Source organism: Larus michahellis, chromosome 9 (genome assembly GCF_964199755.1).
Source record: "Larus michahellis chromosome 9, bLarMic1.1, whole genome shotgun sequence".
NCBI classification, from domain to species: domain Eukaryota; kingdom Metazoa; phylum Chordata; class Aves; order Charadriiformes; family Laridae; genus Larus; species Larus michahellis.
The window spans coordinates 47,629,576-47,653,610 of record NC_133904.1 but is presented as its reverse complement, the minus strand read 5'-3'; the positions used below and the strand labels follow the sequence as shown (position 1 = coordinate 47,653,610).

Genomic DNA, 24,035 nt, shown 5'->3' with positions numbered 1-24,035 from the left:
GGTGATGGGGACGGAAAGCTCCATTTCCAGCAGCCAAGCCTGGGCACGGGAATGTGGTGCTTACGGCTGCCCGCCCTCCCCATGCTGCTACCTTGGCCCTTCCCTGAGCTTCGCTCCTGGTAGCGAGCTCCGATAGGAGTGAAAGATGAACTTTAATGGCAGCACGGGTGATAAAAGATGACATAGAGAGGAGTAAGGGAATGCCAACGTCCTTTCCCAGGTTGAGCAGTGACCTGCACAAGTTTGCAGCTACCACAAGGCTCACGAATGTGAGATGCAGCAACACATCATCCCGTCAGAGGGACTGAAGGCACCCGGCTGCCTGCAAAAACCCCCAAAATAACGCCGGGCTGGAAGATGCGGCCCTCAACCCTGTGGTGCACCCCGCCACCCCTCCTTGGAGATGCCGGGAGGAGGCTGGAGATGTCCCTGGGAAGGAGGGGGAGCATGGGCCGCTGGGGGAAGGCAGCTGAGAAAGGACAGGGACATATATGAAACGTTTCCTGGAGCGGCCGTGGAGCCAGCCGGCTTCGCTGGAGACCATGTTTCCACATCGCCCCACAGCTACGAGCGCTCGCGCAGCCCAGTCACGTCTGGCAGCCCGGCGCGAGCTGGCAGCGGCCACCCCCCTCCGGACCCTGGCTTGGGGGGACCCGCTGCCACCCCCCGACCCACCAGGCACCCCCGGAATGCCGATGGGCACCAAGCTCCCTCCAGCATGGCAGGTCCCACATATACGTGCACTGAGCTGCTGCCCTGCTATACAGCCCAAATTCTGCTTTGTTAAGGGTTTTTCCCCCCCCCCCTTTTTTTTTTTATACTATGTTTAAAGTTGTATATTGTTCCAAAGTTTCCTTGTTTCATGTCATTGTTTGTTACTGTGTTTGAAAGTTGGCACATATTTGTTCAATTAAAGATTTATTTGCACTATTTGTTGAATAAAGATTATTCTTGCTAAAAGCTAAATAAAGTTTCATAAAAACTCACACATCCCATAAACAAAATACAATGTCCTTTCCAAAAAATCGTTGCACAAAACATTTCAAAATCACTCAATTCATTATACAATAAATCCACACACAAAATAACAAGACCTTGCCAGAATACATAATAAAATCTCATTACAACACTTTCAGACCCGAGCTTCAAAGCGGGAACACAAAGCCCCCATGAACCCCTTGGCCTTGAAAAATCGCTAATGGCGTGGCCGGAGAGACTCCTCGGTACCTCCCGAAAGCCCCCGCACCTCCACCAGCACCCATGGGTGCCAGGTCCCTGTCTTTTGGCCACCACCGGTGGCTCTAGACCCATGGTGGCTCCTGGCCAGCGGGTCGTCCCCCCCCCCGCCCCTGCCCCGGGGGCTCAGCCCATCGCCATTGTGCGGCTCCTCATGGCTGGAGCGGAGATGCTCTCTCATGGCCCCAGCATCACATAAAAGCGCTCGCAAACCACGGAAACAGAAGGCGAGCAGGGCTTCCAGCAGCATAAGGAGGAGTCAGCACAATTGCCACACGAGCCCCGAAAGCAGAGCCCCACTCTTCATTAAAGCAACAGGCGGAGTTTCTCAAAACCACGGATCCTTCCAGAGCCCGAGCACATTAATAATCAGGTTGATGACGGTTACGAGTTGGCTTTCCAAAGCCCAGAAAAAAAAAAAAACAACCAAAAAAAACCACATCAGCAAAAAAAAAAAAAAAAAAAAAAGCAGCCCTTTAAGTTTGGGATGAGGTTTGGGGCAAAAAGCCGTGTTGCAATACGCTTAGGGAATCCCAACCATGCAGAAGCATCCCTCGTCCTCGGTGGCAGCCCTCGGGGCCCACTGCAAAGCAAAATGGCAGCCCCGGCCAGTCCGCCTGCACCAGGCCGAACGCTGCCGTTGATCACGGCAAAGGCACTGGCCCCGTGCTCCGGCAACCCGAGGGCATCTCGACCTGCCACAGAAGAGGACTGTGGCGTTTGCCACCCAGCTGCCACTGCCACCTGTCCTGGTCATGCCAGAATGTGTTGTGCCACCTCCAAGGGTCTCCATTCCTCAACGGCCATCGCCGTCCCAACGTCCTGCAATACCCGGCTGTGACAAACAGCCTGGCTCATTTACAATTCCGGAACCCCCCGATTCTTCCCACTAACTACAATTTGGAAGTTGGAGAGGGGTTGGGTTTTTTTCCCCTCCTCATTTTAAGTGCCATAAGTGTCCCTCCTTTTAAGTGCCAATGCTTCCCGGCAGACAGGGCCCCGCCACCGGGCGCTCGCCGTGCACCAGCTGCACCGGCCGCCCCGCGCTCCCCCGGGCAGAAAACCTGAAGCTTTATGGATGCACTTACCTACTCCCCTCTGAGCAACAGCTGCCCATGTGGATTCAGTTATTCCGGAGCAGCTACTCCGAAACGGCGCTCGCGAGAAACCCCCCCTGCGCGGAGAAACCCTCGGCAAATATCAAAGGGAGATATGACAGATCACGAAAGGCAATGGCAATGCCCGGGACTCGCCTGGCCGGGTGCGACAGAGCTCTCGGGTTCAGCTGAGCGAGGAAAACTCTGGAATAACGCTCGGAAGACCCCGCTGAGAGGGATGAGGCTATGGAATAGCTTTCCAAGAAAATATGGAAGCAGAGTTGGCTCTGCTGCCCAAACAGTGAAGGGGAAATGAAGCCAGGCAGCAGAACGCAGACGGCAGCAACAATCCCCATCTCCTGACAGCCCAGGTGCCAACGGGCACATTTTCCATCACCCCAACATCACCTCCTTTTATTTATTAAAATAAGCTCCTAGAGATGGTGGCACGGGCTGGGGGGACAGGGGACAAACTCCGCTGAAGGACAAAGACCTTTGAAACGGCGCTGGGCGAGAAGAGCAGAGATGGGCTGGGCGAAGGTCACCCCCATCCCAAAGCCGGGGTTAAAAGCTGTGTTTTTTTCCTGCCATTTCAAGCACATAATCACTCGCATTAGTTGCTAGAGACGCCTCCCTCCCAATTCTTCGCTGAATATATTGTCTCACCAGGCAGAGGAGTATGAACTCATCGTGGTTTCCCAATCCTGACCAAGGGCTCCGCGAGCTACTGGCAATACATATAATAAGTTATTATGCAAATAAAAACTGGACTCAGCCAAGTGAAATATGCTGGCTCTTAAAGTCCCATCTGCATCACAGCAAGGATCTCAATGAACTTTAAAATACTTATTGTCACCACAATGGGCAATATTATATTCTAGTTTGGATCTGTTCCTTCAGAGCATTAGCTCTCATTTGTAGATATTTTTAGATTTTCCTATCCCACTCCTCATTATGAAACACTGAGCTGCAGATTGATTTATTTCTTAAAAGCAAGTTGCTGTTTTCCCAATAACAGATTTAACAAATTTGTTCCACCTGTTCAGTTATGCTTCCAATGTCTTTTTTGTGGTTTCATTGAAGTTTTTTTTAATCCAAACCTCAAAGACTCTAAACTCAGCATTAAAAGACAAGCTCAGCATCATCACTACCACTCACAATTCAAATGCTGCTCCAAATTACTGCAAGCTTTCATTTGTAAGTCGATACAGACAGCAAGATTATTAAGCTTAATGGCTGTGGGCGCAAACACACGCTCTTCGGAGGGCATTCTCCTACTGTAAATCCTACCTCTGCAGCGCACAGGGGCTGGCTGCGTTATCCTCAGCATCTTCTGTCACCTTGGCCAGCCTTAGCCGCCGATTATAAATAGACAGCTATTAAAAAAAATAAATCAAATCATCCTATACGTATTCATCAGAATCCCTCGATCCCAGCGTTTTTCACTGCTTTATCGCACCGGTGTGGGTCAGACACCGATACGGGGAGCCCTGGGAAAGGCAACGGCGTGGGGGAGAGCTCTCGGTCTGGAGGGGATGGATATGGCGCCATAAACACCCCCCCCCTTTTATTCCAAGGTGCACGGCTGTATTCCCGGGACTTGAAAGAAAAGCTCGGTGCTGTGATATTTCATTAATGTAATGACAAGCAGCTTTCTCCCATGCCCAGCTCACTGAGGAACTTTACAGGCTGATATTAATAACAGCAGATGTACGGTTACCTTACCAGCAAGAAATCACCCTTTTGGCAATTCCTTGTAACTGGAACAATAATTAGAGTTCTCAAACCTCTACAGCCAGTCCAGATAGTTGCCAATTCTGAAATAACTTGAAATAAAAGCAGGGAACGACAGGGAAACCTGCGTTCAGCAGAAACGCATTCAGCCTTTCACGTAAGACCAAAACCCCATCCTGACAATCGTTAGCCATAAGACTAATTATCTTGGGATTTTATTTATTTTAAAAGTTGAATCTAGGGAATTCTTTGCTATCGGGTACCACTACAGTCAAGAGCCTCAAATAATTACAGGGAATACTCAGCCGTTTGGATAACAAGCATGCACAAAGTAACAAAAGATGGCACAAAATTAGAAAGTGATAGAAACGCTCATTCTTCAACATCCAAGAGACATCCAAGCTGTGAACAGAAAGAAGCAGTTTACCAAAAGCTGAATTATTTCATAATGATAATAATAATAATAAAATAATTCACAGCTCTCTCCAGACTCGCTGGTCCCAGCTCCATCACACCAACTGCACGGACCGGCTGCACCCCTGGATGAGCCCCACATCTCCACCGCTCCAGCCCCACCTTGGACCACACGCTTCTTTACCGAGCACTCCAAACTCGGCTGCAGTTCTCCCCATCTGTGTTATCATATTTTCCCCTCCAGGCCTGATGGTTAACACCTTGCCCACAGGTCTGCTGGTGGGTCCTCAAGCAGGTAATGGTGCCAGCAATGACGTGCTGAGAGACCTGCCAGCAGGTCTTCTCCTGTGCTGTAGGGGAGCAGGTCACCTGAACACAAGCACCCAGGATGACACCTGTACTGAGCACCCAGGATGACTCCCATACTGATCATGCACCACCCTGGCTGGGGTCAGAAGCAGCACAATGCCTTACGGTGCTGCCAGTGGGACTTTGCAGGACTCTTCAAAAAATGATGCTCACCAACAACCACCTTGAGGTGGTTTTAATCACCATCAATGAATGAAGAATCCGTCCTGAAGGCTGAAGCTCCAGAAGGAGGGAGCCCACCCTGGCAGCAGAAGGGAGATGGGGGGCGCAGGACACCAGGGCACGGACAAATTTACCCTTGAATTGAAGAAATGGGACTTGGCTGCTGCTCCAAAAGACCCAATGGACTACTTTTAAGAACAGTTCATTTGCTTAAACGATAACCTATTTTCATGTCACCTTGACTGACAAGTGATCACATTAGAAGTTCGAGTCTTAGAAGAATAATTTTTAGATTTCCAAAATCATTCCTCAGTAAATAATTTAGAAGCAACGTTTAACTGCAGCAATTTATTGGCAGAATGTGGGAGTGCACAGGTGTGCACAAGAGCTGGCCAAAGAATTCTACTTAATTTATGTGCAAACAGTTATGTTATGGAGATATCATAGGGGGAAAAAAAGAAAACTAGGATCCTGTAAGAAATAACCCAAGCCTTCTCAATCTGAAAGTGTTGGCATTGTACAACGAGAGCAGAAACCTGAGAATAATCTTCTTCATTCTTAGCATGAAGGCTGGGAAAAAGCAAAATAATTTTATTCACCAAAGGGATCCTAAAAGTGGGAAACATACCTAGTGACATGTTTCCAACTGGGTAGCATGCAAATTTAATGCTTAATCCAATTTTAACCTAAAGCAAATTTTTAAGAGTATGTGAGGCTTGGTGTTATCAAAGTAATACTCGAGAGGCCTGAGTCTGAACCAAGGCTTGCCTCTGCATTTCTCAAAGACCCATGACCCAACCTCCCTCTAAATAAATTTGCAAAGAAAAAGTTTTATTCCCCTTGCGGCTATTTACAAACACAACCGAGGGCTCCAACAGCTAAAGCGAGGGTCACGCAAACCTTGGCTGCCTGCTCTCCTTCGGCAGCACCCACCATGGCATCTCCCGAGGCTGCACCTCATCCCAGGTACAGATCCTTTGCTCCAGAGCAAAATCGGTTTGGATCTTTTCCCCCCAAAAGGAAAAGTTTCTACAAAGACCCGCTGCGCTAACAGAAAGAGTCTACTTTTTCGGGGGTGGGGGGGAGGGGAGAGTTTGGATGTAGCCTGAGGGTGAACCAAAAGCTGACTGTGGTAAATCCCGACTGCCGCTGAAAGTCATTTCATCGGGGTCTCGGAGAAAGCAGGCAACGGGAGAAGAATAGCAAAAGGGAAATCCTGCCACAGACATACAATTTGCACATGCACTCACTTGCTTTTATCCAACAATTAAAGCCGTTTCTCCCCAGCCGCCGCTCGGCGTAGCCGTTACCGGTTGAGTGACAGCTTTACAGGCCTGAAAGCTATTTTGTGTAGGGAATCAACAGCGCGACACAGCCCGCGCCGTCCAGACACGAGCCCCAAACGCCGACTGGTACACAGAGCTGTCAACATACTTCACTGATATAATCAACTGAAAATGTATAGAGCTGCCTGGAAAAAATATCCACCCCGCCAGATTACATGCTCCGCTGTCTCCAACTGAACAAAAAAAAAAAAAACAAAACAAAACAGTTTTGAAGCACGCCAAAGTTCGAGAACTTTCAAAATATTAGTTAGTTGCTGCAAAACAGATCCAGGCTGGCCAGAAGAGCAGCAGGTAGTACCATACTGTTGATAAAAAGAGAAGAGTACCTACAAAAGCAGCCAAACCTTGAAAAGGCGGACAATGTCTACAAGATTTAAAAGCTCCACCAAGAAGCCAGCTTGCCTTCCTTTGCTTTTTTAAGTGCTTATTTGTTCGGCAGTTCACTCAAAGAGATAAGAGCCACCACCAGCCTAAGGGTCTCAAAACCATAGCGTGCATCAAGGCTCAGCACAGGCTACTGTAGCCCCGCTCAGAATTAGCCCTCAGGCCACCACAAAGGGTGAATCCCCTGCCCTGATGACACTGCTGGACCTCTCCCCAGTCTTGGAGGTGGAGCTGAGAACCCAACCTGCAACACTGTCATCATTCCTACCCAATACTCAATCCATTGCGTCTTGAGCTTCTTCAGCAAGATGCTGGAAGATGCAGTGAAGTCCAACATGTCTCTGAAGCCTCCTTACGAGCAAAGCACGGCTCTGCTGATCTTCTGCAGATGTAGCAATCAGCACCTCCTAAACGGACTGACACGCCTCTTCCCCATGGACAACCAACCTGGCAGATCACGTTGGAAAAAACCTTTTGTAGATAAGAGCCCAAATTCAGCCCAAACCAACCACCAATGCGTTATCTCTGAAACGAGTGGCACAATTCATTGTACCTAACACTGAAACAGAGCACTACGCGAGACTGTTCATCCATCCTGCAACTCAAGCCATCTCACACACACATCTTCACTAGCTTTCAGTCAATCTACATCAATACATCTTCCTACACCAGCTCTTCCTAAATCACTCGTCTTAAGGTGTGAAAGCCATTAGTCCACCAAGCCCAGCTAAATCAACCAACCTAGGAGGACAAGGGGCAATGGGCACAAGCTGGAACACAGGAAATTCCATCTCAGCATGAGGAAAGACATCTTTACTTTGAGGGTAACAAAGCCCTGGGACAGGCTGCCCAGAGAGGTGGTGGAGTCTCCTTCTCTGGAGATGATCCTGTGCCACCTGCTCTGGGTGACCCTGCTCTGGCAGGGGGGTTGGACCAGACGTCCAAAGGTCCCTTCCAACCCATATGATTCTGTGAAGGGCCACCGCAACAGCAGCTGCCTGGGACACAATACCAACAGGGCATCGCTTACAACACAGACAATCTCTTCAATCTCTAAACTGCTGGTAACCACCATAAAATTTCCCCATAGAAGTCTAAGATATTAAAACCCAGAGTACTGGCCTTAGAAAGACTAAAAGCCAGGAAAAAAACCCACAACCACCCAAAAAAACAAGAAATTGCCCTGGGTTTTGTTACTGTTGTTACATTGCAGGCACCCATCAGCCTGACACGTACCGACACAAGAGCCCACAGGCGAGCCGGCAAAACGAACCACGGGGCCGGCCAGCTCACCCCATGTTGTTGGCTTGCTCGCATTCACTTGCTCGTTGTCAGACCTTTCCCCGAAGCACAATTAATCTGTGTTTTTCCTCCACAACCAAACTCTTTACTAACACAAACATTTAATTTGGGTCCATTTTGGGGCAAGACCAGGGAAGAAGAATTTCTGGAACAGCAATAACTCCAGCTCAGTTTTGGAGACGTAAGGCATATTTCATGTTAAGATGTCAGTTACCAACATTTAACGCTAACAGTGTCATTTGCCCTTCAGCTAGAAGAAAGGCATGTAAGCAACCCTAACCCAACTGAAGTTTCCCCACTGCAAAGCATTTCTGCCAGGAATCACAATTTGAGTGTCGTGTTTCTTAGGCCCTTCTTTGTATAATAACCCTCTAAGTCCATGCCCAGAGACAATGTTTATTACTCGGCAGTATACATGCCAGCGTTAACAGAGCATCCCAGACGTCATCTGGACCAGCTTCACTGTCAGCGCTTTTCTGTATCATATAAAATTATAGGGAAATAAAGGGGAACAGCTAGATGAGAACTAACATTACTGCTTTATAACCCGAACGATTGTTATTGATTTTTCGTGCCAGAGTGCCCCTATTTCCTCCTCCCAGCAACATTTAAGGCCAATTCCAGTCCCAGCACAAGGCGATGCCATGAAGGCCAGGCGGGGCGGGTGGCAAGCTGGCTTTATGGGTGACACTGCCATAGCACCCTCAGCACGTGTCCCCGCGGGACGGGCTGCATGAGCTGCTCCCCTCCAGCCTCCCACCCTTTCCAAACTCCATCTTTTGCTGTCCAAAACAAATGTTTTAAGTTGTTTCTAAACCCCCGCTTCGCCTGCCTTGAACAGCCTCGTGGACTGAAGTTAAAAAGCATTAATTCAAAACCTCTCAACTCCAGTGTTTTTAAAACTCTGTTTTATGAACTATCTAACTCTACTTGGCCTCACTCTAATTAACCACTAAATGCCAAGTAGTCAAACAAAGAGCAAAAAAATAATTTGTTATCTTGAAGCTGCATCTGCTCACAAAACCTGCCGTGGTTTTTTTGTTGCTATTGTTCTCGAGGTTTGGGCTTTTTGAGAAAGTGTACTTAATGATAACAAAATTGCTAGGTAAATATGTCAGTGAGACCTTCCCTGTCAGCCGTAGCCTTGGGGTGTGATTTCTGTTCACAACATAAAAATTTTTCGCTCTTTGCCAGATTTCAGATAGCAAACTTGGATCCCCTGGAAGATACCTGGCGTTGCTTTTGTACACCAGCAGCAGGAATATTTAACTGCTTGAGTACCTGATCCGGACATGCAGCTTGAAGCCACACAGGACCTTCGCTGGGACCTGACCCAAAGTTTAACTTCCCCAACAACCCCCATTGACTATTGTTACCAGAATTATCATTTGTAAAATTGGTTTTCCGGCATCCTCAGACTTGGGAAGAAGAAATGGTTTTAAGCCAGCAGGAACCAACAGCAGAGAAGCTCATGGTCCACCAGGTGGGGGGACACCAGCCTAAGGGTCTCTGGAGATTTTCTTCTGAGCCCAACTGCAGCCACCTGCATGCAACTGGGCTCAAAACCCAAAAGTCTTCATTAAATGGGAGCGATCTAGTTAATATTTCAGCCAAAATCCCCCCCTTGAATACTTTGGTCCAATATTTGGGTACTGGAGGAGAACTCCTCCAGTTATTCTCAGCTTGATGTGACCCTCAGCCCTCACCTCCTCCATGGGCTTGCAGAGGGACCCAATGGCTTTGGTGTGGGTTGTCACCGGCTGGAGGGGACTGTGAGGACAGAGGGAAGGGGACGGGGCTTTGCTGAGTGAGGGGAAGCACCACTAGGCACCGAGACACTCGAACTTCCATATCACTCCCAAATAGCCCGGTTATTCCAAAAAGCAAGAGAAAAGCAGAGTGGCAGACTAGGGAGGAAAGAGTTGACAGCTATTTGCTGTATCTAGCGTAATTTTCTTTGGCAAATCCAGCCTGTTGTTAGAAATGTGCGCCAGACGCCTGGATCGGCAGAGCTGAGCCTGCAGGAGCAACGCTTTGTATTTAACACTTGAAGACCTCAACTTCCGAGAGCTCATCCTACCATTTCATACCAGCCAGCGCACGAAGACGGCACATATGGAACCGACTAAGGCGCTTGATGCAGCGCCTATAAATTGTCCAAGCCTTGCAGCCGCACATAAGAGTGCTAACAACAACTGTGCCGTACACATTTGTTTGAAGTCGGATCCTGCTTTTATTAGGGGCGTGCTGCTTTCCTCTTCAGAGCTCTGCACCGGCTGCTGCTCCCCGATACGTGACTTTGCCGCTGGCTGGGACATTTGCAGCCAGGGGTGATGCCAAGGTGCAGCCACGGAGCCCAGCTCCCAGCAGGGTGGTACGGGGTTCCCCCCACCCAAAATGAGAAATAGCCACCCCCCGCCACCAGCACGCACGGGCAATGTGGGGGACACAGCCCTGAGCTGTGCTGTGCTTGATTTGACACAGGGGTCTCTCGGGATTAAATACGCCAGCATCCGTATGATGAGCGTAGAGGTTCACTGCCTCTCCTAAGGAAAATCCACCCTACGAGCAAAACGTTTGGTGTTTCCCATCGATCCGGTGTTTCGCCAGACACAGAGGCCAAGGGCAGCTGAGCAAGATTAGCGCTGAGCCTCCACAGGCTCAGCTAAAGGCTTTAGTTAGAGGATTTTTCCTGCACACATTCCTTTTTTCTGCTTTGAACACGACAGCAGCATCGCTGCAACTGAAGAATGAGTCTGAATTCTGTCACCGCATCAATAAAAGCTCAGACCTGCTGCAAAACCCAGCTGTGGCTTATTCAATCTTCTGCTAAAGAAAAACAAGAGAAAACTCATTCATGAAAAGGTACATAGCTGAGAAGAGAAGCAAGCAGAAGGAAAGGGGTTTGTGTGCGTTTTCTTTCGACACGGGAAGGTCTCCATCCTCCCATGAACTTTGCTACCTGAACACCTCATTCACTAGCAGCGTTCCTGGGGTTTCCCACACTTAACAGCAAAGCAGAGATAAGCAAGACCAAAAAACAAAATAAAAACCCATCAAACCCTCCTAAACCCCAAGCAATCTCAGGACAGCGCTCAGGTGATGTAAGTTTTCCCCAGAAGATTACTTCAACACCAACAGAAGCAGCACCAGAACTAAGTGGTTTGGGGTTACTCAGTCTCACAACTACTGGGCCTTTCTTCTCCTTCAAAAAAACAAAAAACAAAAAAATAATCAAAAAACCCTAAAGCAGTAGCCAGCAGATACGCAGCTTGCTGGTGACTACCCATGCTCTCACGCATAGTTAATTTAAGTCTCCAAACCTGCTTCTAGCCATGTCTCACAAAGCACAGCCACCTTCCCCATGCCTGCGGCCAAGGGCAGGAGCCCCGGGACAGCGAGCCCTCGGGATGCTCCGCTCTCCTCAAGCGGGTGGTTCACCAACAGCCCCTGCCCAGGAATGCCCCGGGATGCCCGTCCCTCTCTTTAAAGCTTAGGTATCTCAATTTTTTCCTAGCAGTTATCGCAGCAGCAGGATTTAACATCAGCAGGGTGATTCTGTGCATCCAGCCCATTTCAGCGCAGCAGCATCCTGCACCTTAAAGCCCACCCCTGCCACATCGGAAACATTTTCCTGCAGAAGTGCCTTGGAAGCTCTGGCACATGAGCCTTGGTGCAGAAAACCCCTTTTCCCCCCCATTTACCTGCTCTTTGCTACCACCAGAGCCCAAAAAACTGCAGCAATGCTGCAAAAATCACTGATCCCTAGATGTGAGCTCCAGCCTTACACGTGCAGTTTACTTGTACGTTTGGGCTTTCAAAATTAAGTTCTGCGACCTGCAAAACCATAGTGGCTTTGGGAAGGGATGAAGATGGGTCAGCAGCCAGCAAAGAGGACCAGCAGCGCTACTAGAGGAGCTGGAATTAAAACACAGCATCACCGCTAAACCAACTTCACTTCCCTCATAAGCTTATTCTGTTGAATGCCAACAGAGCTCTGCGCAGTCCAATAACCTGTGCACAAGCCATCTTCTGAGTCGAAACAACTCCTTTCAACAACAGAAGAATCACAGAATGGTTTGGGTTGGAAGGCACCTTAAAGATCACCCAGTGCCACCCCCTGCCCTGGGCAGGGACACCTCCCACCAGCCCAGGTTGCTCCAAGCCCCGTCCAACCTGGCCTTGAACCCCTCCAGGGATGGGGCAGCCACAGCTTCTCTGGGCAACCTGGGCCAGGGGCTCACCGCCCTCACAGCAAAGAATTTCTTCCGGAGACCTCATCTAAATCTCCCCTTTTTCAGTTTAAAACTGTTACCCCTCATCCTATTGCTCCATTCCCTAATAAAAGTCCCTCCCCATCTCTCCTGTAGGCCCCCTTCAGGGACTGGAAGATGAAAACTCCAAGCCAGCGATAAAGATGCAGCTAAAAAGAGGATAGGATAATCTTTTAAAAATGACAATTAACATCTCTAAACTTCACCTTCCCCCTACACACAGAAAAGGTCTCCTTTTGGTCTTGGAAAGGGAAAAATCTCCCTCAATGTACCCCAATGACACAGAGGGAATTCTGGACTTCCCCCTGTCCCTTGGACAGGATCACCCGGCTCCCCGGCAAGAGTTAACACCCACCGCAACCTCCGCAAGCACCAACAAGCCCATCCATAGCTCAAAGGCAGCAAACGTACTAATTTAGCTCATTATCACTAAAAAGATAGTAACAGCTGCAGTTAAAACCCAACTATTTTCTTTACGGGTTTTCATGCTGCTCTCTGGATACACCCCATCAGCTGCATGGCCAGCAACTCCTCATTTCGTCTGATTTTTCTGCCATAGGGTATGTTTTACAGGAAAGCACGAGAATTAAAGCTTTCCAGGCAGAAATACCACCCCCCTCCTAACTCCTGCGGATCCAGGTTTCCCAACGCCTGATGAGTCTCCGGGTGAAAGGCATGGACAGGCAGCACTGCGGCCAAAAAGAAGAAGAAAGATCTCATTTTTGAGCCTGACCTGTTTAGTCCTCTGAGTGTCACAGCAGGTCAGCAACAGTTCCAGCTATCAGCTTTAAATCATTTATCCTATTTTTCCTACCCCATGGGAAAATGAAAAAAAAAAAAAAAAAAAGTGTGCTAGTTAAGGTTAGCAGTAGCTCTGCAACTTATTTGCAAGGTTGAAGGAAATAATTGCTCCAAAATGATTTCCTGGATTAATTTCACCCAGCCCAGCACACGGAGAAGATGGGAAGGACCATGCGGAGTCTGGTTTGGCCATTAGCGCCTGCCCCACGCTTCCCTGGGAAACCCGGGAAACGCCGCTGCCGCTTCACAAATGAGAAAATGAAAGGAAAAACTCAAAGATTCTCATTTTTTTTTTTTCCTGCTGGACAAGGTACACTGCATTTATGTCTGCCGGCCCCAAAAGCTAATCAGGTATTTGCGGTGCATCTGGGAACGTGGCATTGTTTTATCCCCCCTACGAAGCCCCTTCTTCACCGGGGCTGCCCCGGAGGGAGCGGGAGCAGCTGAGCATCTGCAGCCAACGCAGCCAAAAATACCCATTTTCTTGCTCCAGCGCGGGACGTGCCATCAGGAGCCCTGGTCTCATCTTTTCTCCTGTTGCAAGCACTTAATATTATTTACATAGGAAAAAAACCCAACCAACCACGCGTGCAAACCTACTGAGAAATGCTGACTGTAACGGAGATGGAGAACACTGAATAAAACGACTGAAAATCCCAGAGCCAGGGGACAGCATTTCTCTGAGACATGCAAGTCTCATTCCAGGGGACAGACGGTCTCTTGCAGTGCTGGCGGCTGCGAGGGAGCGAGGGACCACTCTTGGGGAAGGAATGCCAATGTTCCAGCCCTTTAGAATAAGAAATGGAAAAGGAAGAAGGGACAAGACAACAGGAATTTGATGAAGAAGCACGAGGAGGTTTATATCCAGGGAGCAGCGCACAAGAGCAGCAGCATCCAGGGTAACTATCATGGGGAAACAGGAAAGACATCCCGGATCCAGGCCAGGAGCATCAGCGCTGGTCCACCATGAATATGGCTCAGCCTTGTCCACGGTGGAGACCACAACCCCCATGCAGCCGCCCCCCAACTCTTCCACCCGAATATAATTTACAATTATAGAGCTGTTACATGCTCTGAGGTGGATTTTACTTCCAGTGCTGGCTTAAAAAAAAAAACTTTCTCAGTGTCTTCCCCCTTCCACCTTGTGTGCCTCAAGAGAGATTTACACCACAGATGAATTGCAAAGAGGGATTAAGGGCAGCCAGACAAAGGCTGGGCACAGCGGGACAGGGCTGCATTGCCACCGGGGATGGGACACCGAACCCTGCTGTGTCACGGATGGGCTGCCAGGCTGGGGGGGGGGACATTGTGTCTATTGTGAGGAGGTAAAAGCAGCCGAGACAACGAGGGCCTGACCCTGCAGAACCCCATCTGCCAACATTGCTGGGGCTGTCTGGTAGCCCTGCGCTGCCCAAATTCAGCCCACGGCTGGGACACAGTTCAGGAGGGGTGAGCAGCTACCAGCCATTGCTTTGCCAGCCGCTGCGGTAAAGCCCTGCTGCTGCCAAGCCAAGCCATGCCATGCGGTGACATGCAGCGCCCACAACCCCATGCAACACGACGCCTCACCTGCTGCAACACCGTGTCGAGCGATGGCCACCATGGCAACGCCATGCCACTGCAAAGCCACGCCACGCAGCAACCACCACTGCACAGCCATGCTGCATCACGCTGATTAACACCCACTGCTGCAACGCCATGCCACACCACCCCACATAACGCCCACTGCTGCAAAGCCACGCCACACCACCCCACATAACGCCCACTGCTGCAAAGCCACGCCACACCACCCCACATAACGCCCACTGCTGCAAAGCCACGCCACACCACCCCACATAACGCCCACTGCTGCAAAGCCACGCCACACCACCCCACATAACGCCCACTGCTGCAAAGCCACGCCACACCACCCCACATAACGCCCACTGCTGCAAAGCCACGCCACACCACCCCACATAACGCCCACTGCTGCAAAGCCATGCAACGCCACTCCACACCATGCAACTCCCACTGCTGCAAAGCCATGCCATGCTACCCTATGCCATGCCACACATCTGTTGCTGCAATGCCACCCCATGCCACCCCACACCATGCAATGCCACCCCATGCCACCCCACACCATGCAATGTCCACTACTGCAAAGCCATGCAATGCCACCCCACGCAACGCTTGCTGCTGCAAAGTCATGCAATGCCACCCCATGACATCCAACTCCTGCTGCTGCAAAACCATGCTGTGCCCGCTGCTGCAAAGCCATACAACGCCACCCCACAGCATGCAACGCCTGCTGCTGCAAAGCCATGCCATGCTACCCTACGCCATACCATGCGACGCCTGTTGCTGCAAAGCCATGCAACACCACCCCACGCCATGCAATGCTCGCTACTGCAAAGCCATGCAACACCACACCACGCCATGCAATGCCACCCCACGCCATGCAATGCCCACTGCTGCAAAGCCACACCAGACCACCCCACGCCATGCAATGCCCGCTGCTGCAAAGCCACGCAACGCCACCCCATGCCACGCAACGCTATGCCAGGCAGCACCCACTGCTGCACAGCCATGCAACACCACCCTGCGCCACCCCCACGGCCGCAAAGCCATGCCACACAATGCCCGCCGCTGGCGTCCCACACTTTTCTCAACACTTTGAGGTCTCCCGAGCGAACACGGGCGAGCAGAAGGCACAGGCGGCAGGGGCCAGGCTGCGCACGGTGTTCCTCCTCCTGCAGTGCACACAGCCCGATTGCTGGCAGGTTTCCCCACCACTTCGAGTTGCCGCTGGGTTTCTCCCACCACGAGAGCCGTTCCTAAGGAAGTGCAGCTACGGAGCGGGGAACGACAAGCCGCAGCCGAGGTGCGGCTCCAGCAGGAGGATGCTGGCACTTGCCATTTGGAACACATTATAGCCCTGGCATTTCATCAATACAGGCTTGCATATTTAGTACTTTGCACTTACAACAGAATTTTATTTGGGCTTATGGAAAGAGCTCATTTTAATATCCACCCATCTGTGTGCAATTATTTTTGTTATAGTAGCATTCGGGCCCAACTGGCATCAGCACCAGCAGCGTACAACAACACTGCGTTTCCCCAAGAGTTTTTAACAAGAGAGCACTTACAACTGCAACATGTAAAAGTCTAGGCAAGAGTTGTATTTTCCCCTCCTATAAAGGCCGTTAACTATTTTAAAATTGCATCCAAATCTCACTGTAATTTCGTACTTGTGCACAATGAATTCTGACAGATTACACATCTTCAGAGACACACTTACCACTTACTCACTGCATAGTTTACCCAGCGCTTCCCACCCACAAAACCCCCTCAGCCTCTCACATACGGGTTACCTTTCGCAGCCAGACACCTCTAAAAATAACATCCTCTTCAAGTGTTGAAAGATATTAAAATATAAAGTCATTAACATATAATAAGACTGGAATGAGAGCTTCGCATGCTCTGAAGCTTTCAGGGTTTGGCTTCCCGTCAAGAAAAATATATTGGATTAGTATGAGAGCAAAATTAGGATAGTGTGCACTTTAATTAGCATTACAAGACACTATATGTGTATGGAAGAGCAGAGATGATTTATAGTATTATGTGGTAAGAAAAATAATGTTAAAAGGTTACAATAATATCGGTTTGATAAAGCACTGTGTACTATGAGGTTAAATGAAAAATAACTTTGGAATGCCACCGAGTGTTCTTAAAAAACACGGGTTTGAGCGTTTGCCAGTTAACTCATCTAAAAATTGTGGAAAACCCTGCAACTTTGGTCACGTGTCGGTCAAACGCATACTTTGGCAACAACAACCTTCTCCGTCATGGAATTCAATAAACGCCGATAAAAGAGTCCTGAGTCCTCGCACAAAGTTGTAGTATTTACCCTTCATGGAACGAGCAGAAAATTAAAATAAAGAAAACATACTGGCAAGCTCGGGTCTGGAAGGGGAAGACAAGGCAGAGCCCACAAAAGCCTGGTGGGCAAGGAAGCACCGTGCTCCACCGCCGTCCCACCGCCCAGCCTCCTCGGGACAGCGGCCGAAGCAAGGGCTGATCGCTTGGACACTCGTTTGCTTAATTATTTCTATGTCACCCGCACTTGGTGCGCGCCACTGTGCTCTCCCCTCGGCACCCACGCCTCCCAGCGCAGGCAGGATGCCGGGGCTGACCCTGCCCTGATGCGTTATTCCCGCGTTATTCCTCTGTTATTCACATTTTTCCGCCTCCGACAAGACTTCAGCATCCTCACATTCCTCTGTGAGGTGAAGCCTGTCCTCCTCTCCTTCCCGCGCATCACCGAATTAATTACACACTTGTACCCCCTCTGCTCTTGGCTGGAAAAATTACTCTTTTCTTTTGGACTCCCACAGTTATTTTCCAAAAATTGGTCATTTTCCCTGGCAGTTTCACTCAAGAGCACCCGAGCACACAGGGCAGCACCCACCGTCCCCAGCACGGGGCTGCCCGCGCTCTCCCCGGGTACAGCCACCGGCTGAGAACCTGCCCGACGGCAACACAAGCTTCGAGACAGCAGTTGCAAATCATATTCCCTGTTTTCCAACTGCTTCTTGTCTCCCAGATATGAGATTTTTCTTTTTCTACCTGTTCGCTATTTTCGCCAGCACTTCGAGGGTTTCCCCAGCCAGACATCCCCACAGTTGACCTGAGCTTGGGGACGCCCGAGCTGCAGCTCTTTATTTTTCTCACTGATTGTTTCCCCCTTTCCAAAGGGGAATTCCTAAGCTCCAGCCCTGGCGGCTGAACAGCTCGGGAGCGGTGACATCCCACCGCATGTGACACAGTGTCCGTCTCACCTGCTCGGGGTAAGGAGGCAGAACCAAACGCACGCCGGCAGCATCATAAATCTCTGTAAAGGAGCAGAAGGTGTCTCAGTGGCAGGGCACCAGCTGGGCAGTCCAAAGGAGACGGCTCCTCCGCAGGCCGGGAATTAAACCTACGGCACGCGCACGGATGCGCCTCAAACCCTGCGGGCAAAGTGCACGCCGCACTTAATTTTCCAATTAATGCAGCATAGCCGGCAGCTCCTGCCACTCTCCTGTGCCATTTTCTTTTTAAAAGGAGGAGCTGATGGACTCGCGCCAGGTTTTGTACAGAATATTCATAGGAATAATAGCAGAAATATGTTTTCTATTTGCTATCAGGCAATCCGGCTGCAGCCCCCTCTCCCCACCACAGACCCCAAACCTCAGGAATTTTATCCTCTCTGTCGAGGGATGGGCACCATTAAAAGGTGAACGAAGGTTACCAGAGCCCTGACGTGTTATACCGCGCTGTGGTCTCCCTTTATCGCCCTGCAAGAGCTTCCTTGAGCCACAACCAAGACTGCCAAAAGGATAATTTGAGGGAAAACCCGCCACGAAATGCATCCCTTAACACCATCTTCCTTCTGCTCCGTGGCCCACCTGCACGGACTCGGGGCTTCCATCACCCCAGGTCAGAAGCCACAAAATCCCCATCACCCCAGGTCAGAAGCCACAAAATCCCCCAAGCACGAGCCCTGCACAGGTATTTAAAGGTTTGTGCCCCGCGGGGAGGCTAATGCCGGAGAAGCGTTTCCAGCAAGACGCTCTGCTCCAAGCTTTCAGCGCGCTGTCAGGTCTCAGCTCTTCCCCGATCCATCACGCGCCGGTGCAGCCCCTCCAGCTCGGGATGCGGGAGCCAGACACGGGGATGAACATGCATGGATGAGCTCCAGGTATGCTCGGGGAGGGAGAAGTCTCTGGAGCAGCTTTAATGCCTCTTACACCCCTTGACAGCACGTGCAAATCACACCTGAATGCCGTCCTGTACTCTGGAGCTGGAATTGAGACAAAAGGCCAAAATAATTGGTATTTTCTTTTACATTAAGACCCCAAGGTGCCCGCATGGCTGAGCATTAACACCCTTCTGCTTTTACACTAGGTAAGTCTTGCCTCGATGTTCTGACCAACCTTCAAAACTCCGTGTCAGTATAGAGCTATGTACACTACGCTAACAACATCACTTTGAGAAAGTACAATTATTTTGAGAACAGACCTGGCCAAAATCCCCTATTTTTGGTTACGACCCTTCGGTGGCAGAGTGTGACGGACAACACGATGTCCCTCTGTCCTCGCCCTTTCCCACGGCCATTTCCAGAGGCCAACACGCCACCACCCTTCTCTAGGTGAAACCACACAAATAATTCACCAAGAGTTACTCTGCCACAGCATCCTCACCAGAAATGGAGAAAAACCACGTACGTTGCCCCCTAAATCTCTCCCTGCCTCCCCCCCAAGTAAAGCCAGGTCTTCATTTTTACTAAATACAACAAAAAGCAGCGTGCATAGACTAATTTGCACACTCTCACTGTATTTCTTTATCCACGACTACAAGCAAAATATTACTTCGCCTCTAAAGCTTTATTCCTATGATTTCCTTGTCAAACAGGCTTTTAGAAGGCAGATATAAATTAACGAGGCCGTGTACCGCTTAACGACTGCTGGAAGAGAAAGGCCCTGACTGCTGCTGCAGGAGATGGAGGGATACAGGTGGGAAAGGGAAGAAAAACAAGGTAACGAGGAATTCGGAGGTTTATAGATGTTGCTTTGGCGGAATCACAAACACCGTCAGGAAAGCAACGATATTGCCAGGGATGCCGATGTAAGCGCTGCTTTTAACATCCCTCATTAAAAAGGCGAGAGGCGGGGAGCCAGCAGGGACACCTTTGGCACGGGGGGAGGTAAGTGCTGGCGACCCCATTGCTGCTCAGCACATTTTTTTGGGTGACTCAGCAGACCCCTCCCAACCCCCTCCGGGGCATCCGCAAGCGCCTCCACCATTGGTTTGATCTGACAGATCCGATGGATATTTGATCTTATTCCAAGAGGCTTTGGCAACTTTGAAGCCTGTCCCAGGACACTCACAAGGGTTTCGCCCGGCGCCGGCGAAAATACAAGTTTTTGCAGAAATGTGGCACGACACGGACTTGCTCGGAGCAACGGCACGGAAACGATGCTCCGGGAGGCTCAAATATTACACGGATGATTTTTGTTGACAACAAACCACAATCGAGTTTAGGCGTAAGATATTTTAATGAGCGGTCGGCGGGACCCCGCTGCCTGCTCTCCGCCAGCGCAGCCATTAGCAAAGCGCCTGCCAAACGCTAACGAACACACCGACAGAATCACTTTTGTATCCCACGAAAAGTGGGATCCCGGCGCATCCGGCCAAAGGGATTATTTAGATTTTAGCAGAGGGCTGAACGTACCGCCACTCCCCGGGCTCCGCTATCGCATCTCGGAGGGATGGCAATCGAAGAGCCGATGAATTAAAGCGGCGCTAACAAACTTTTCATCCCAACGCCAAACCGGTGATGCAACACCCCGCAGCTTCTGGGACAAAGATGTGAACTCCAATGCCTCAACCTCTGCCATGAAAAATTGCCCTTGTATCTTAAATGAGTTACATATTTGAATACCCTGTAAGATAGGGAAGCGGGGCGTTATCGAGCTGCCAAATCTCACTCCTGTCATGAGGTCATTTCTGGCGCGCGGCCAGGCACGATTTCTGCCAAAAACAAAACAAAACAAAAAAATCTCGGTGCTGACCATCGCTCCCCGGCCTTCCCCCAATTCCTCTCCCTTCTGCCTCAGGTCAGGAAGGCGGGGGGGGGGGGAGGGGGAATAAAATAAGAAAAAAAAAAAGAGAAAAAGGTCAGGAAGGAGAATATTTTTTGGTTTTTAAATCAGCTTGTACAATTGCGGTCCATGCGGTCATTACTCATCCTCTTTACTGAAGATATTCAGCATCACTAAGCACAACCAAAGGCCTGTTTGAGGGCTCACAACACTTTATTGGGATGCCGGGTCCCCCCCCAGCACACTCCCATTCCGAGCGTTCCCTCGCAGGTCCCTGGGAGAGGGATGCCATTGATCAGATCACTTGAAAGAATTCCTTAGTAATTTCTGTTTAATGTCTGTAAGCATCTGTCTCCCGACACACATGCACGGGACCGTAATTTGGATTTACCAGCAATGCAGCTGGGCTGCTCCGGGATGGAAAGCAGCGAGGAACCCCATACACACCCCCAAGGTTTTAACACTGCTGATGATAACTTCTTAAATAAAGCTGTTTGCAAATACCTCATTTCCTTGCTTCACTCACAGAAGGGATATATTCGGAGCACCCTAAGACGCAGAAGGTGGCTGGCTTTAGCTGCACATAGACTCAAGCAAATGGTAAGGGAGGAAAGGCGGCGAGAAAGAGGAGAGCAGCGCTACTACAAATACCATGAGTTACACGTTGTCACAGCACCGGTTCCCAAACAGAGCATTTTCAGTGCCAGCAGCTCAGCTGCAAGCTGCACACTGCCCCGGGAAACCCAGCGTCTCGCATGCCCTGCCCACGAGGAAACTTTCTCTCCCAACCAACTGCTTCAATATGTCCGAAGGAATTTTTCATCTTTCGCCTGACAGGCCAGATGTAAAAAATAAAGAAATAAATAATTAGCATTACCTTATCTGGAGTATGTCAGCTGTAACGAGCGACGCTTGGATCTTTGTACACATCCAGAGACAAATTATCTAACGCTGTAATTTATGAATGCCTCAACTATTTACCCTGGTATTTCATTATACATTTGCTGGAGAGAAGAGCTCTAAAGACTAAGCAGATCCAGCACGATAACACGAAAGGAACTTCAGCCACATGCTATTACAAGACAACCTAAGAATTCCAACACGACATCAAGCTGCTCCGACTCACTTCATGTTAACATCGCTTAAGTACCGAAGCGGAATTAAAAAAATAAAGCAATGTCCAGATAGCACGGGTTCTCTCCGGTTCAAGGCTCACTTAGATTTTATTATGGGAAGCTGCAGGATCCAAACGCACCAAGCATGAGCCCGGCTTTCCCGGGAGCAGCCGAGGCCGGCGCAGCCGAACAGCTGCCAAGTAGAAGGAAGAGTTTCCAAACTCGCCGCTTTATCAAAGCTATTTTTGTCCTCCTGCCCCCCCCCCCCGTCCCATGCATTGATAACCAGCAAGGCGAGGGCTGCCGGGACGCTGCGGCTGAGCTTTGCGTCTCTGCCCCCCCTGAACCCCCTGGCGCTTTGGGGGAGCCGGCCATCCGCTCGCCGGGCTCCAAGGGGAGGAAACTCCTTCCTCCAGCTTATCCTGCTCGCAGCGAGGGTTTTGTGCCTGGAAAAAATGAGCTAAGTTTGGGAGCGGAGGCCCCAGCTCTGCTCCTGCTCTCCTGGAGGCTCTCAGGACAGGCGAGTCCCCCCCACCCCCGGGCACCATCACTCCCCGGGGCTCAGAACACTGGCCGGGAAAACCGGAGGCAGAAGCCAACCTGTCCCGCATGGATCAGACTTAGAAGCTGCTGGGGGGGGACACATACATGCTGAGCCATCACCGCACAGGCTGACTGATGCATCTAGGTGGCGGGGGCGGGGGGGGGGGGGAAGGAAAATTCAAATAATTTGAAAAAAAAAAAAAATTCAAATAATCAAAACCACCCCAAGGAGGAGAGAGGCGAGGAGGGGGGCGGGCAGGGATGAGGATTTCCACCGTAAAGCGAGGTAGGCAGGAGGGGTGGATGCACAGCTGAGCTGTCCTGAGCTCTTCGGCTGCAGCACGGACCCCCCCACGGGGAAGGGGCGGGGGGGCTGGGACCCCCGCCGATGGCACAAGCACCGCGCTCCCCCCCTCGGCCGAGGCCGGGCTGTCGGGAGCGCGGGCGACACGGCGGGGCTGTCACGACAGACCGACAGGAGAGCGGCGGGCTGCAGGTGGTTTGAGGCTTCCCCCCTCCCGCCTCTTTTTTCCTAAATAAACACAAACGGGGGGGGGGAAGGGGGAGGGGGGTGTTGTTTAAAAAAGCGCCTACGGGAGCGGGACGGCCCCAACCCGCGGGCGGAGGGATGGAGCCAAACACCGCCGCGGTCCCCGGGGTGTGGGGGGGACGCTGGGCTCCGCGACAAGTGCGGTGCCTCCCGGCCGGACCCCCCCATCCCCGCCACCCCCCCGCCCCCGGCCCGGCACCCACCTGCTGCCGCCGCTCCGCGCCCTCGGCGGGCCGCTGCGGCCGGCCGGCTGCCGGGGATCCCGGGGCCGCCGCCGCCGTCCCGTCCCGCCTCGGCGGGGCGGCGGGCTGCGGGCCGCGGTCGCGCCGGAGCTCGGAGCGCAGCTCCAGGTAACAGCCCAGCGTCAGGACGTGCAGAGCCAGCGACAGCGCGAAGAAACCGAGGAAGAGCCGCCAGCTCCCGCCGCCGCAGGCGCAGCCGCCGCGGGGCACCGCCACCGCCGCCTCCCTGCGCTCCGCGCCCATGGCCGGCGGTACGGAGCGGCGAGCCGCTACTGCTCCATGCTCGGCCGGGGCGCGCCGTGCCGCCGCGGGGCTGCGCGGCCGGGGCCGCCCCAGCGCCCCGCCAGCGGGGCGGGGCTCCGCAGGGGGCGGGGCCGCGCCGCGAGATGGCCACGCCCCCCGGCCGCGAGAAGGCCACGCCCCCCCCCCAGTCGCTGGCCCGGCCGCCGCGGGAGGTGGCCCCGTTGGAAATGGGGTGGGGGTGGTGGCCACGGAGGGCGGTTGGGGGTGGCCCGGCGCACCTGGGTGGTGCGGCCCCGTCTTTTGTTCTTTTCTGCGGGCAAATTGGGAGAATTGCTACAGGGTGGAGCTGGAAACGGTGGAGATTTGGAGCGCTGCGGGCAGCTCTGGAGTCCTCAGCACGGGAAGGACGTGGACCTGTTGGAGCGGGGCCAGAGGAGGCCACGGGGATGCTCAGAGGGCTGGAGCCCCCCTGCTGTGAGGACAGGCTGAGAGAGCTGGGGGGGTTCAGCCTGGAGAAGAGAAGGCTCCAGGGAGACCTTAGAGCCCCTGCCAGTCTCTAAAGGGGGCTCCAGGAAACCTGGGGAGGGACTCTGGATCAGGG

The 24,035-nt window shown here is 51.5% G+C and overlaps 1 protein-coding gene across 6 annotated transcripts in view; it reads right to left on the bottom strand.

The window, feature by feature from the left end:
• Nucleotides 1-23,513, bottom strand: part of EDA (ectodysplasin A) — an 83,930-nt gene extending 60,417 nt beyond the window's left edge. For all 6 annotated transcript variants that reach the window (XM_074601352.1, XM_074601353.1, XM_074601358.1 and 3 more), the window contains exon 1: nt 23,153-23,513. In XM_074601352.1, the coding sequence (XP_074457453.1) occupies nt 23,153-23,434 (282 nt within the window). In that variant the 5' untranslated portion in view covers nt 23,435-23,513. The remainder of the gene's footprint in view (nt 1-23,152) is intronic.
• Nucleotides 23,514-24,035: the final 522 nt, after the last annotated feature.